This window comes from Sus scrofa, chromosome 13, assembly GCF_000003025.6.
Source record: "Sus scrofa isolate TJ Tabasco breed Duroc chromosome 13, Sscrofa11.1, whole genome shotgun sequence".
Classification (NCBI taxonomy): Eukaryota; Metazoa; Chordata; class Mammalia; order Artiodactyla; family Suidae; genus Sus; species Sus scrofa.
In genome coordinates, this window is record NC_010455.5 from 192,407,182 (window position 1) to 192,423,921 (window position 16,740).

Sequence of the window (16,740 nt, forward strand, 5' to 3'; positions counted from 1 at the left end):
TTGCTTCCAAATTACTTTGAAATACCAAAAATATAAAATTTCAAAGTGTTATTCAAGGACTGTATTTAACACACATAGTAGCACTAATGTTCTGTAAAATAAACTTTTTAGTGTTCTTTGTTTTAAAAAACCCACTGTATAAAAACTGATTTGGTAATTTATACATCAGGAGACATAGTTTCAGTTGCATCACAAGTATCTTTCTTTACCACCAGAACATATGTTATTTCAAGTCAGCCATTCAACACATCACTCAATACTACTGAGTCACCAGTCTTAGTCTTAGGAATTTTCAGAACTGTGAAAAATACTCAAATCTGGCCCAAGGATTGACTTTCTACACAAGGTCTTCCAAACCTCCCCCATAGAGCACTTAATATTACACGCACTTCCTATAGGGAGTAAATATCAGGCCTCCAAGGCCACTTGGTCTCTGCTGCAACTATCCAACTGGGCCATTCCCTTGTAGAAAGTAGCAACAGAGTATGTAAATACACGATCATGGCCATGTTCTAAACTTTACGAACAAAAACAGGCAGCAGGCCAGATTTCTAAAAGGCCCCTAATAACTTAGGTGCCACAGCTAATTTTATTAACAAGGCTGAGACAAAATAGGTTACTAGATCCAAGAACAATGGTTCTCAGACAATGAAGTTCTGATAGTAACAAGTTTATTATATCATCCAGTGGAGGAACAAACACAAAACACTTCTTAATTTAAGGAGAATATGAAAACAGGCAATTTCTAGAGTACTACTACAAATACAGCCTTTGCCTAGAGTAAAAATTAAAGCCATTCAATCATTTTGGTCATCATCCCAGTCTTTCTTTCCACTTGGAGGCTTAGGCCCACCAGCTGGTTTTGCCATGATGATCTGCAAAACAAAATCCATAAGCTTCAGAATGAAGAGAAAGAATACTCTTCTGTTAGCCTGATTCAACATTAAGCAATCATCGCCAATGAGCAATCTAGAATACACTGCATATGAAGTATTGCAGCATAATGTTAATTAGTTTCCAGCAGTATGAGTTTTCTGCTTTTGTGGACACTAACAGCAATAATTTCACACAGAAACAAGGGCATTCTAAGACATGCACTTCAACATCCCAATGCGTCAAATATGAAAAACATCTGCATGCATCACTGGTATAAATCAGTCTGGCACCTGATTTGCTATTTATATATGAGATTCGTCTTGCCAACCATCTTTATCCCAATTTCCTTGTGGTTTAGGAGCTTTAGGTCCACCTGCCAGTTTTGCCATTATAATCTAAAGTAGTTGATACACAAACATACATTAAGGTCAACACTGAAATCTTCTAGTATGTATAAATAACCATTCAAGTGCAGGAAGTGTGAGTTCATACACAAAAGAATCCCAAGCACCTAGTTGCCTGGAAACTTAACATACCAGAAATCATTTTACCTAGAAATCGCTAATCCAGCATTTTCCAAGTATTACCATTTAGCACTTTAAAAGGATTTATATTTGGGCAAAAAAAAGGGAGAAGGGCTGTCAGCTTGGGGCTCAAATAAATTTGGGAGAAGTTTGAGATAGATGGCTTTCCTCTGAGTAGACTTCTCAGACTGACAGACTTCACAATTACTTTCAATAGTCCCCCCCCCCTTTCCTTCAGAAGCTGCTTTCCTAAAGAAACCTAAATCTGAAGTTCTTGGAATAACATTTTTCCACCTGAGGACAAACTCGGACTGAATTAAGGACTTTACATATAATTTTAAAACCTGAGTATGGTTTTGATTAAGAAAAGAGTACCTAAAATAATAGTTCTCAAATTTTAGTGGGCATCATAACCACCTGAAGGGTTATTTAAAACAGACTAATGGGACTCTGCAGAGTTTCTGACTCAGAGAGTCTGGGAATTCATAATTTTTAACAAGTTCTTAGATTATGCTGATGCTACTAATGAGGGGCTAATTTGAGAACTAGAAAAATAAACACTTGAACAAAGATTAATCTAGCCCAAAGCTTAAAAAACCTGATTTACAAGTCTTTTCCCAGAGTACATGCTATATGCAAAATTAGGTACAACTATATTAAAAAGTACAAGTTTGTTACAGTTAACACAAACTGGTTAAAACAGTCAGATGGGTTTTTCAGATACATATCCCATGTACAGCGCCAAGGGGCCCGTAACAATGAATACCTCCCCCTAAGGTAAAACAAAACACAGCCTTCCCAGTATAAAACCAAAATTCAGAAGTACCTGTGTGGGTAAATTGCTTGTTATTCACACCACTGTCTTGCTAGGACACCTGACCCAAGAGTCCCTTAGGAACTTCTACTATTAGAATTTCTGTTTACCTCATGCTTCAATCTACTTAGCTTCTGTCCCTTTCTATTCTTGGGTCTTTTTATTCTTAGCCACATATTAACTTAAAGAACAAACATTTCCTTAGGGCTCTCATTATTTTTAAAAATCTTCAAAAAAAATTAAGAAAAAAAAAACCCCTCCAAAAACATAGTCTTCCACTAAAAACTACCTAACAAATGGATGTAAAAACATCCTATTAATAAATGGACATGGACATCCAGTCTATGATTATCTCCAATGAGCTGAAACTGGACCTCCAGTTCCATATTTGGTCATCTTATCTAGGGAAGTGTTCTTCCTTGACCAAAGTGAAATTTGTTTTGCTATATTTACAACCATTGGTCCCTTACTGTGCTGAGAATAGGTCTGATTTCCTTTTCATTTCTACCCAAAACTTGCTTCTCTTGATCAATTTGGCATGAATTTCATTTAATGATTTATACTGTGCCCCTAACAATTAAAATGTTCTATTTGAAAATAACTCATTACTTAATAATCATGTCTACTTTCTTTTCGGCCGGGCCTGCAGCATGTGGAAACTCCTGGGTCAGGGACTTAACCCACACCACAGCATCAACCTGAGCCACAGCAGAGACAACACCAGAACCCTAACCCACTAGGCCACTAGGGAACTCCTAATAATCACTTATAGAACTCTGTGGAAGATAGATAAAATTAGATTTACTAGAAAACACATTTTTTGGAGTTCCCTTGGTTGCACAGCGGTTAACATATCCGACTAGGAACCATGAGGTTGCAGGTTCGATCCGTGGCCTCACTCAGTGGGTTAAGGATCCAGCATTGCCGTGAGCTGTGGTGTAGGTCGCAGACGAGGCTTGGATCCTGAGTTGCTGTGGTTCTGGCGTAGGCTGGTGGCTACAGCTCCGATTAGACCCCTAGCCTGGGAACCTCCATATGTCACAGGAAGCGGCCCAAGAAATGGCAAAAAACAAAAAACAAAACAAAAACCACATTTTTGAAAAATTATAAATTCCCCTTTATCTCTGAATCCAAATGGTCTTTACCACTTTTCTGCTTTACTGTTAATTCCTTAAAAATACTGGCAGAAACACTATGGCATAATTTGTCAGAGAAGAAAAAAATATAAGCACTAGATTCTATCATCTCTACATCTCCTTGAAGGTGGTACAGGAGTTTTCCCTTAGATACCTTCCAAGATCCTCAGTGGATGCCCGAAACTGAGTACAATCACCATATATACATTGTTTTTTTCCCCATACAAACCATAAGGTTTAACTGATAAAGTTAAGCACAATAAGAATACCGCAATTGGTGGCATCGCTTCTCTTATGCTTTGGGACCATAAGGGTTACCTGAGCACAAACACTGCAACAGCATGACAGTGGATCTGATAACTGAAAGGGCTCATGGGCAGGTAGCTTACACAGCGTGGATACAATGAACAAAAGGGATGAGTCATCCTGCAGCAGGACAGCATGGGCTTTCATCATGCTACTCAGAATGGCATGTAATTTAAAACTTATGAAGTATTGATTTCCAGGATTTTCCACTTAATATTGTGGGATTGCATTTGACATGTGGGTAAACTGAAACCACAAAAAGCAAAACTGCAAATGGCGGGGGGGAGGGGGTACTATAGTGTGCAATACCAGTTTCAAGGCTTTATGGCCCTTCCATGTTAATATTCCAGATTATAGTTCTTGGATTATTTCTACAAAGGGATTCTTATACTAAGAAACCTTGAAAACTATGAATTTAAATCAGATTTATTTTACCCATTCCAGTTCCTAAATGGCAAAGGATTCTTTAACTAGAAAAACCTTCATTTTAAATTAGCCGAAATACATGCAATAAAACTTAAAACTATAAAATGGAAAAAACCACAAATTTTTCGAGGAGGTACTTTGAATAAAATGAGAACTGTGCTATGTTGTACTTCCATGTAATACACACTGAACTACATACAAATTAGCATTATTTAAAGATCAAAATTCTACTTCTCACTTACCTGATCCACTCTAAGTACAGTGACAGCAGCATTCGTAGCCAGTTTGATAGCCCAGTATTTTCCCAGGTAAGTATCTAGAACACCAGCTTCCAACATGTCCTTTACAGCAGGAACTTCAGCCTGTCAACACAATTTTCATTCTTTCACTTAAGAGTTCACGTGAAAAAGTTTAACAAACATGGCTACTTACTTAAGGAAAACTTAAATTCTCCTCTATCAAGCTATATAAAAGGCTAATATGAAAATCACTTGCTCAAAATCAGAATGTCTTCTGATTTTTCTTTTAAACTTAGTATGTCTACTTTCAGGTTGTGCATTCATGAAATAAGACATGTAAAAAATTCAGTACTTTTTCAAATACCTCAATATCTAATCCAACATTTTTATTTCCTTCTTGATGTACTGCATAAAGTTTAGAGATTACTTCATTGGCCTTAACTCCAGAGTTTTCTGCCAGTGCCCGGGGAATAGATTCAAATGCCTCAGCAAACTTCTTAATGGCATACTGTTCAAGTCCAGGACATGTCTAAAACAAACAAACCAAAAAAAAACGTGTTTATTACTGAACTCTATTCAAGCAACAACAAGAAGGTCAGTTCATACACAGAAAGCCATATACCTCTCCATATGATGTGATCTGTTTGGCCAACTCAATTTCTGTTGCTCCACCTCCAGGTACAAGACGTTTATCCTGTAATACACAATTAAAGTCACCAAGAAGCAGTTTCCGGTTTTCTCATCTTTTCAGACTCCAGTAATCTATGAGACTATAATAGTTTTTAATCAGATTTAATAACAAGTTTTGTAAAATTCAAGTTCTAACTATAAATTTCATAAAAATGGAGTGATTTTGACAGATTATCTTACTGCACAAAGTGTCTGCTATACAAAAAAGAAAGACCAAAATTAAAAATGACATCGTTTCTACAGATACAGCACTAAGAATAGTGCTGAAGCAACCGAAGGTACATTAGAACTGAAGACCATGATAAACTATCCCTTTAAAACTGTTTTTAAAAAAGCTTTGATTTGCTGTTGATTCCTTTACATATTCCATTTTAGAACACTGGAGTTCCCGCTGTGGTACAACAGAATTGGCAGCATCTTGGCAGATTCGATCCCTGGCCCAGCACAGTGGGTTAAAGATCCTGCATTGCTGCAGCTCTGCCATAGGTCACAATTGTCTTAGACCTGGTCCCTAGCCCAGGATCTCCCTATGCTGCAGAGCAGCCAAAAAAGAAAGAGAGGAAAATCCATCAGCAACAAATACCTAATAGTCTTAAGAATAGTGCTTTGTTTTACACAAGTGATTTTTTCATTTTGAAGTTCTCAGAATGTTCAAGAGTGTACAAACTCTGTTTTTGAGGACTTAAAAATTGCGAAATTAAGACTACTGCTAATACTGACCCTTGTGAGAACTTTGAAAGTATTAACACCATCATCAACTGCCCTTTCTATATCATCCATCAGATTGTCTGTTGAGCCTCGAAGCACTATGGTGGAAATGGCACCATCTTCCTTTTCTGTCAATAAAGTAAATATATTTGGGGATTAGTAAAAGAAAACCAACACCCCAGACTTCATATACATGTTTTACCATTACTACTTACCGTGCTTAAAAACAACCACCTGCGTATCTCCAACCTCTGAGAGGTAAACACTGTCACAATGTCCCATTTCTTCAAGGACAGGGGGAGTCTGTGAGAAAATGACTCTTGTAATAAAAACAATACAAATAGGTTCAACTATCTTTTAATGTTGTCCAAAATACATACCAATCTAGGAAGGGCTGTGGCACCAACTGTTTTACATAGTCTTCTGAGATCCCATTTTGAGTTCAGCCTTTAAAAATCAAAGCAAAGACCCTTAACAAAAACATTAATTCCATGAGATACCATAGTTAAATGAAGAGATTAAACAGGAAATAATTTCGCCCCAAGTCACATTGTTTTCCCCTGAAGGTTCATGCCCAGAGTAGGTCTGGATTGCACTGTGCAAACCAGTCATCAGCATTTACGGCATTATTCTAGAACAGAGAGAGTTCAAGTCTCCTCAGAATGTCAACTGCATGTTCTGTGAGAAAGAAGTGATGTACTCCGCATGTTGCATTATGTGCTAGGAGAGATAAATAAGTTGTCTACTGTAACCCACAAATGCGGTTCAATGAATTTAAAGTCATATTCCTGACCTCATACTCTAACTGACAGTGGTTATTAAGCTTGTGTCTGGTCTCTTGAAGCTCTTCCTCTTCAATAAATGACAGCTGCTGACTGCTCCTTTAGCTCTTAGCCTAAAGGTAAGTTTTCTCAGAGGTGTCTCCTGTTGCCCTAGCTCAAGTTAGGTCCCCTTGCTATTGATCTAACACCTTATACTTTCCCCTTTTAAGAGTCTTTCACGGTGTGTTGAATTTGTTTAGTGTTTCATTACTCTAAGGCCGTTTACAATATATGTTAATAGGATGCAGCGCTCTTACCTCACCAACATGATATTGTATTTGTTTGCATAATGAAGAGCCATGTCCGCCACTTTGCCTCCTGTTACTACAACATTTGCACCAGTATCAGCAATAGCTTTGACTTGCGCCTCCATGAGATTTTCTTCTCCCTTACTAAAGTTCATCAATTCTTCAGCAGTCTTTATCAGTACTGTTCCCTAGCAAACAAGCAAGGATTTTCTTCAAAACCATTTCACCACTTTGGGGTTCTAAGTCACAGAGCAATAGTTTACTGAGGAAATAACTTCAACATTCAGGAGAAAATATGAAAATAAATATACACATATTATGAAGAGAATACAAAATCTGTATGAAATTAATAGAAAAATTCAGCTTGTTCCTAGACCAACTCTCCCCCAACTCCCCAAACTGGTGCCTTTACCCTTTCACAGGCATTTTGGTGGAAAAACTGGAGAAACACTGTTCTTTTAGGTAAATTACACAGGTGCCCCTGACATCTTTCATTTTTCATTGATAGACAAGAAATAGATTAGGATAGAAGGTTTGTGAGAGGTGCAAGCAGCAGGCAGGCACGGAAGCTCTGCTTTTTTTTTTTTTTTTTTTTGCTTTTTAGGGCTGCATTTGCTGCATATGGAGATTCTCAGGCTATGGGTCGAAATAGAGCCACAGCCATGCCAGATCCGAGCCGTGTCTGCGACCTACAGCCACAGCTCACGGCAACGCCAGATTCTTAACACACTGAGCGAGGCCAGGGATTGAAACCGCAACATCATGGTTCCTAGTCAGATTTGCTTCCACTGCGCCACAACGGGAACTCCTTTAACATGTATTTTTAAAAACCAACTGAATTACAATTGTTACTAATTTCAAATTATATTAGCAAGTATTTTTGTTTTAGAATGCCACAAAATTTCACTGTTATTTTAAATGTCTTATTGAAAAGCATATACATACTCTTATTTTCTTCACTGAATTTTTAAGTTGTTGAATTTGTAAAAGGTTTTTCCTCAATCTTGACTAGAAGAGCTGAGTATAAGAATATAGACAATACCCCCGTCGACTCATTATTTCAAGTTTTGTATTTAGTATTTGAATTAGATATTCAAAAATAAATCAAATTAAAAAACAGACATGACCCTGCAGTGTGCAGTAATTATGCAGTATTCACTAAATTAAGAGCAAACTCTATCTCAAAACTTTAAAATTATAAAACAATCTGGAAGGGCAATCCCAAATTTTTACTTTTAAGTTTCTGAAATCTACCTACCTTTGTTTCTGTTATCATGCCATCAAAAGGACAAGAGTACACTGCTATTTTTGCATCTTTGACAGATGTTACATCACCTTCGGTTTCCTTCTTAAAAACCATGCCATGCAATACTGAAGAGAATGGACACCAGAGCCCTAAGGAGTTGGATACCAAAATCACCACTGATTTCATGAAAATAACACCAGGGCTAATTTAATTTTTTGATTCTGCATGCACCAAAAATACTCGTTTCTGAATAAAGTAATACACCAAGGCAGTGAGTGACTCCTAGAGATGAGTAGGATACAGACATAAAGCATTCAGGTCTGCTCACTACAGGAATCACTGCGGGAAGCAGCAGCTGTTATGAACGGGAGTCCTCCAGGGTACTGGGAAGGATTAAAGATAGAAAACTGCTCTACACCATTCACTCACTCGGTACTGATTTACCTGTCAGTACTGGGGATAGAACAGAGATCAAAGCTAAGTTTCTGACTTCACAAGCTTATGTAACAGGGAAGGTGAGGCAGTACACAGATAGTCAGAAAACACACATACTTATTAGCTAACACATGCCCTTACGTAAGCTAAACTTAAGTACATTAACAACCATGGGTCATTGTGTAAAACCACACAGTCATTCATTTTATCAAGCGTATTCTTAGCAAATACATACTTTCAATATTAAAAGTACGCATTTTTTAATTACAGAGCAAGAGAACTTCCATATCATTCAAAAGTGTTATAAATCAGCATATATGAAAAAATGCAAAAAAACTTATTTTGCTTATGAACTACTTTCGACCTTCCGGCTGTCACGGAAAAATGATGACTTAAGATAATATGTTGATAATCTTTTAAATCTAATAGGTAGTAGTATTTCAATCAAATAATATCAAAATGTTACAATGAAGGCAGGAAGTCCTAAATATCTAAAACCTCTAAGGTAAAATTTAGGTTAACAGCTTTTTTACATGAAAAAAAAAAGACCTATCTAGATAACATTAATGCATTTTCTAAACTTACCAGAATCTTACAAACTCTGATGTTATCAACATTGAAATGGCCAGAGTCAGGAAAGATAGATACTGTTAAGAAAACAAGACATATCAAAAGATATGGTGAAACAAGAGAGAAAATATCTTAGTCACATTAAGACATTTCAATTTTGGATCTTTCACTTACTGATATTTACTCACCACATGCCTGAGCAATGAGCTTGGCCAGAAACGCTTCATTGCCATACTGCTTACTCATTACTGAGGTATGAAGTAGAGATGACACTTCATCAACATCCCGGAGATTTTTTGCAGAACAACACACCAAGTCAGGAAGAATCTCATGGGCTTTTCTGCAGGCTATTTCATAACCTTCTATGACCTTAAATGTAAAGGGCAAAACTTTTCTTTAAAATACATATTTGACACGACTTAAAGTAGCTTATTTTCTTAACACAATAAATACGGATATTTATTTTCAATACAAAAAGACAGTATACTTCCAGAATAACATTCACAACAAAGCCTACTAGTTAAGGGTATAGGCTTTGGTGACAGCCCAAACTGAAACCTAACTGCCACTTATTAGCTACTCAAACAAGATTTTTCTAACTTAAGGCTCACTTTCCTTATCTGAAACAGACAGTATTAATTTGAATAAGCCCCACTCACAGAGGGTTGTTTTTTTTGCTTTTTAGGGCTACCCCTGTGGCATATGAAAGTTCCCAGGCTAGGGATCAAGTTAGAGATACAGCTACCAGTCTACACACAGCCATGCCAGATCAGAGCCTCGTCTGTGACCTACATGATAGACCATGGGAAAGCCAGATCCTTAACCCCCTGAGCGGGGCCAGGGATCAAACCCGCATCTTCATGGATCCTAGTCGGGTTTGTTTCCACCCAGCCACAAAGGGAACTTCTCATACAGTTTTTTTAAATTATTATTATTACTCAAATAAATTTATCACATCTGTAGATGTATAATGATCATAACGATCTAATTTCACAGGATTTCCATCCCACAGCCCAAGCACATCCCCCCACCCATACGGTTCTTTTAAGGATAGAATGAGGAGTTCCTGTCGTGGCACAGTGGTTAGCGAATCAGACTAGGAACCATGAGGTTGTGGGTTCGGTCCCTGCCCTTGCTCAGTGGGTTGACGATCCAGCATTTCCGTGAGCTGTGGTGTAGGTTGCAGATGCGGCTTGGATCCTGCGTTGCTGTGGCTCTGGCGTAGGCCAGTGGCTACAGCTCCGATTGGACCCCTAGCCTGGGAACCTCCATATGCCACGGGAGCGGCCCAAGAAATAGCAAAAAGACAAAAAAAAAAAGGATAGAATGAGATACTACACGTGGAGTATATGCACTACAATGCCTGGCACAGAGAAAACTATCCAATATTAGCTATTACTGCAGCAATGAGTCTTATTTAGGTTTGAAATAGAAGGTATACATAGCCAAAAATGAAACAGGAATAGTTTATAAAATGAACACTCACTTCTGAAACTGACAGGCCAATTCTCAGAAGCTCTTCAGCTAATTCCAGAAGAGCTCCAGCAAAAACCAGAACAAAATTTGTGCCATCTCCAACCTCCTGCTCCTGCATGTGAGAGGCCATTACAATCATTTTTGCAGCAGGATGCTGTACCTGGTAGAAGAGTGTGAATTAAAAATAACAGGTTAAAACACTTGATCCTTAAAGCAATATACAACTGTTCATTTCCACTTCTTAAACTAATGGACTCCAGTCTCTCTGTAGGCCAAAGTAACTCACTTGATCACACCACTACACACTACCTGGTGTGGAGACAAGACAATTCAAGTCCCCCAGGCCTGCGAGCACAAGTGCATGACCGTAAGTGAAAATAACTTTTCAAAGGGTGCTTTAGTAGTCAGTACCCTTATGTATGCAATAGGTGCATCTGCATACATAAGGTTCAGAATATTGTACGTTCACTAAATGAAAAAAACAAAGTAATTAGAACCACTACACACTAAGGCATTTTTATTAAAAAAATTTTTTTGCCATGCCCTTAGTATGCAGAAGCTCATGGACCAGGTATCAAACCCATACCACAGCAGTGACAATGCCAGCTCCTTTACCCACTAGGCCACCAGGGAACTGCCCGTACCACCCCCCACACCCGCATTAAAAAAAAAAAAAACACAAAACTTCAGAAGTGCTAATAAAATAGACATGATTTTACCTGGTCATTAGCCTCAATTTCTACACATATTCTTATTGCAAGGGGTTATCAATTATAGCGTAAAAAGGAATATAAAAATATTTCTTTAAAAAAAGGTGCATTAAAATTTTAGGTGGTCTTTCCTTAGGGTTTAGATGCTTTTTAAGAAATAAGGAATAACAATGGATAGCGGTGAGAAAAGTAAAAAGGTGACACTGTGGTTTATCATGAAATCAGCCTCGTCGTCATACTTGACTACTTACCTTCTGATAGCATCACAGAGAACACAGGTTCACAACAACGAGTCCCTCCACAAATATCTTATGGAATTAAATTTGTTTTGTTCATTATTATTAAGACTCTATCGTTATTTAAGAAGTCGAAGAAATGTTAACCTATCCACAGAGTTTTGTTTAAAAGGATTCATTGCTGTGTTTTAAGAGCCAAGTTCAGGAAACATCCCCGAGATTGAACACATTCTTCAATTACAAAGCAGCTGGTTGAGAAATGGCTGTGTGTGTGTTTAGATGCCAGACCGTCCACCTAACCCTGCTGGCAGCATCTATTCTACAAACTTCTGTAACATCAAAACTGCAGGTGAACAAAGCAAAATTCCAACAACTATTTCCACAAAGACAATTTGTTTTAAACCGGTATGGCTGTTTCTCCGTAATAGAAAAGTTCACTTTAGTGACACGCTACGGAATAAGACAACATATTCAATTTAATATGATTATTAGCAAATACATTTTTATCCCTACCAATTCCTCCATAAATAATTTAGGAGATTAAATTGCAGTTGTTAACATGTTGAACATAATGAAGCTTTTCATAATTAGGAAAATCTGTACATCTTCAAGTTGGGGCAAAAAAATTCCTTAACATACAGTCTAAAATAAGTGGCTTCCTCTATGTTAAACTATACTGAATTTCTAACGTCACCAAAACATGTCTTGGCTTTTTTAAAGAAATCACTTACTTCCAGCTCTCTTAAAATAGTTGCTGCATCATTTGTCACAAACAACTTCTCCAGGTGGTTGATGACCATTTTGTTCATTCCTCAAAAATAGTAATTAGAAAAAGACATCCATCATTACTTAAATCCTTCTCCAAATACCCAAGAAAATCTAGTCAAGAAATACAAATTTGTATCCATTACTTAAAAGAATTTTGTAAAAACTCAAAACACACCCCCTAATTTTTAAGATTATTTCATGGCCCCGTGGCTTTTCCTGACTGTGCTCCAGTACTCTTTCCTTTGTACTCTCCTAGAACGTTTACTATGGAGGATGCCAATTTCATGATATTTTTGTTCAATAAATACAAATTACGTTAACATGTACAAAGACTGATGCAATCTACTTAAAAGTACGTTAACTTTTTTGCTTACTCCATAAATTTGTATCAGTTAATTCAGTTGATGGTAAGAGGCAAGAGAGAATACTTCTCCCTTAAATTATTATTTTTTTCGGCAAGCAAGCAAAGTCTTCATTACAGGAAAGCAAACAGCTCCCAGGACAGCTGGGAAGGGGAAGACGTGTCCCCCTCTCTACTGTCCTATAGGGATTTTTATCCCTTAAAGATGGGGGTTACCAACATGGGGGTCCAGAAAGATGTGGTTTTCTTCCATTGGGCTTGCCCAATTTCCTCTATCAGTCCTTGTCCAATAGAGTTTTTTGGGATGGAAATGTCCCATAAGTCCCTTAAATTATGATGTCACTTTATATAAAACTATAACCACATCTGTGACAATGTAGAACACTAAGTACTATCTCCATGGTGAAAGGGCCTTAACTTTTCTATCCTCTCAATAGGACAAAAAGTAACATTTTGATTCCTACTTTTCTAAAAAGACCTGAATTGCTAGTTACAGATTAGATATAGTGTACTGGTGTCACTGAACTATGAACTAATTTTCAAAGTAACACTGTATTATGGCTAAAAATATCAATTCACATGTAATGTCTTCAAAACTAATTTCAAAGAACCAGTACACAAAATTCTATTACTGTATCTTTTAAAACATGAATTTAGAAATTACCATTTGGGGAGTTGCCATCATGGCTCAGTGGTTAATGAATCCAGTGGTTAGGAACCGTGAGGTTGCGGGTTCGATCCCTGGCCTTGTTCAGTGGGTTAAGGATCCGGCGTTGCCGTGAGCTGTGTGGTGTAGGTTGCAGAAGCGGCTTGGATCCCGCGTTGCTGTGGCTGTGGTGTAGGCTGGTGGCTACAGCTCTGATTTGACCCCTAGCCTGGGAACCTCCATATGCCACGAGAGCGGCCCAAGAAATGGCAAAAAGACAAAAAAAAAAAAAAAAAGAAAGAAAGAAAGAAAGAAATTACCATTTGGTCCATATGCTGTACGAGTCGTTTGGGCAAGCTCCTTGCAAGCCTGTATGTTCCTGTAGACAGCCTCTTCTAAACCTGAAAAATGCTGTAAAAGAAAACTTCTGATTTTACAGGACAGTAAAACTCAACACTTTCTTCACCTGTAAAATGGGGGTAATATAACTGTACCTGTCTCAGAGGATTGTGGAGATTATCAAGCAAGATTTATATATGTTAAATATGGGGCTTGGTATTCACAAATGAGCCATGAATTCGCCCACTAGCTAAATGAATGAATAAAAGCATGACTTTTTAGGGACTACAGACACCCACCTCCTTACATCAGAACAAAAGCCTGTAATCTTAAATTGTGAAAAGTGCAGGGAAGAGAGCTAAGAGTCATTACAGAATGCATACGAACTATTTCAGGTAAAAATACCTTTTTATCAGTACTTTGTAAAAGCTGAAATGTGGTATGAATATTTATGGTGTTAGAACCCAAGCACCATAAAACCAGCAGTTCTATGTTCACTGGGAGTTAGCATTTCTGCCTCGTTAATGTTTAGGAACTAAAGCACACAGATTTTGAACACGCTTTTGAAATGCAACACAATTCCAATGCGTACACATTGAAAACTGCCAAACTGCTCATAGTACTAAAATTCTCAAGTTTTACAAGGGACTTATTTTAGACTTGGGATTTGCTTGTGGTTTCAGATAAATTTAAAGAGCCTACTGTTCTCACGAATATTTTTATAGAGCTGTTTTGCCCTATGTAATAACCACTAGCTGCAAGTGCATATTTAAAGTACTTAAAATTTCAGCCCCTCAATTGCACTAGGCACAATTCAAGTGCCCAGTAGCTACATGTGGCTAGTGGATGCCACACTGGACAGTGCTGATACAGAACATTTCCATCATCACACCTAGATAATGTGTATATTCCATAGTACAGAGCATGGCTTTTGCAACACTCATAAAGGGAACTAGGATCCAAATAAGATTAATAACCACTACTTTAGATCTGTCTGTCTTCAGGGACACAGGTAGACTTAAAATAGCACTTAATCTGATCTCCTGCCTTACACTCTTGTTTTTCTCCTTATGCCCATTTTCTGAGGAACAATCATGTCATTATAAAGCAGATCCTCTCAAACCCTTCGATGACTTCCCATCACTCTTAGCATAAAATGTAAATTCCTTGTCAGGGCCACAAAGCTCTATACATTCTAACCCTTGCCCACAGCTCTTCTAAATTCATCTCTTACCATTCCTGCCTTTCCTCCATAAGCTTCAGCCCCCTCACCTTTCTTATTTTGTTTTGAAAGGTAAAAATCATTCCATCTTTTGGGTCTTTGTACTTAGTGGTCCCCCAGCCTGGAACACTTCTGCCTTTAATCTTGGCTGGTTCTGTCCACCACTAAGCACTTAGTTGAGAGTTCTTGCCTGAATATCTTTTTTAATTGATCTCCCTGATGCTTCCTTTATTTTTAGAAGCAGACTTTCCTATTTCCTTTATCACTATTTGAAATTATCCTTGTTTAGTTGCTCATTTATTATTTCTGCCTCAGAAGAATAAAAACTGAAAATTTTCAGCCTTTTAAAAAGTGAGCAATGTTGTTTTCAGAAAAGCTCTTTCAGCAATATTTACATTAGACCTTGATACTTACTTGATGTTCACATTATCCCAAAAGTGCATCCTGCCAACAAGAACCCAGTTCCCTAAAACGGTTAGGGTTAAGTGGAACCACACTCATCTATGTTCCTTCAATTAAATACAAAAAATTGGGGGACAAATGAAGGAACATTACTTTTTGAACACAAGAGATACATTTATTCAGTGCTTTAAGATGTTTTTAAAAGACTATGCTTTTGAAATTACGTCCAAGACCTCACCATAACAAAGTAGTTTTACATAGGCCAGGGAGTCACTTAAACCTTTTAGGTTACAACTCCTTTCGTCCAGTCTCAATTTTATATGTATGAGGAAAGCAAGACCCAAAAGGATGTTTTACACTGAGCTAGCTAACCTAAGCTGGGGCCACAAATCACTCGGATTGTAATTAATGTTTATCCTACTATAATGCACTACTTCTGCGAACTAAATGGGGAGCCCTCTGCTCTCATTTGGAAGAAAGCTATCAAGACTGTCCTCCCCTCTGCACCACCCACTCCTTCAACTGTGTCAAGCGGTTTCGCCGTTCCAAAGCAATTTCACCAGCTTCACGTTCTAAAGGAGCGCCTCATCATCGCCGTTTTACCGAAGGATAAAAAAACGCACGGGGCGGACGTCACGCCTGACCCGCTATAAAACGCGAAATATAAAACGCGAAGCCTGCGGCCTCGTCCCCCACTCGCCGCCTCTGCCCCCTCGACCCTTCCAGGGGTCGGTAAAGAACCGAAATTCCTGCGGGCCTCCGCGGCCGAGCCCTCCCAAGAACACCTCCCTTTCTGGAATCTTCTCTCCCTCCGACCGCCGTGTCGTGGAAGCATGCCCGGCCCGTTAGTAGGCCTTTCTCCTTCGCCACGACCGCCGCAGCCCTGTGCCGACTCTCCCACCTCACTCCCCCTTCCTCCTTTTCTTACCTTCGCTCCTTCTTTGAGCATCTGGGCAAAGCCCGGAGCCTTGGGGACGTGAAGCGCCATGGCCAGACGGCAGGTAGCTATTCACGCGCCCGCTCAGAAGATCCCGGAGGAAGTGAGGGGCGCGCACAGCCTCCTGGGAACGCAGCGTGCGGCGGCCTCACGCTCCGCCTTTCTCTCCAGCCGGGCCGCCCCTTCCCGAGTCGCCTGTAGTGAAGCATCGCGAGAAGGAGCAGTTCGCGTAGCCAGACTGAAATGAGGATCCTCGATCAGGTCGATTGATGGGCGGGCCGGGGGCGTGAGCTCTCCACCTTCCGGCCGTCGCACGCGCAGGTTGCCGGACAGCTGTGGCTCGCTCGGGTTTTTCCTTCCGTAGGCTGCTGCCTGGGATGTTTGAGTTTTATCAGTTCGTACCTGCAAGCCGTGCCTTTACAAAATTGTCTTCCTTGTAACCTTCCAGACCTTCCTACAACATCAGGGCAGGTGTGCCCTTTTCTTTTTTCTGAGGCAGAGCACCTCAGAATCTACCGTTAAGCGTGTTCCCTGCTGTATAAGCTCTGGGGACTTGAAATTGGTAAATAAAACCTCTAAGGACAGCTGCATACTGATTACTCCT

At 38.9% G+C, this 16,740-nt stretch overlaps 1 protein-coding gene across 1 annotated transcript; it reads right to left on the reverse strand.

Annotated features, from left to right (window-relative positions):
• On the reverse strand, window positions 650–16,285 carry CCT8 (chaperonin containing TCP1 subunit 8). The gene is given in 16 exon segments (XM_003358899.4): window positions 650–875; window positions 4,325–4,444; window positions 4,686–4,850; window positions 4,944–5,015; window positions 5,732–5,847; window positions 5,935–6,022; window positions 6,100–6,166; window positions 6,798–6,976; window positions 8,047–8,168; window positions 8,171–8,183; window positions 9,055–9,116; window positions 9,228–9,408; window positions 10,526–10,675; window positions 12,193–12,272; window positions 13,557–13,647; window positions 16,128–16,285. Coding segments are annotated over 16 exon segments (1,644 nt in total). The 5' UTR covers window positions 16,188–16,285; the 3' UTR covers window positions 650–797.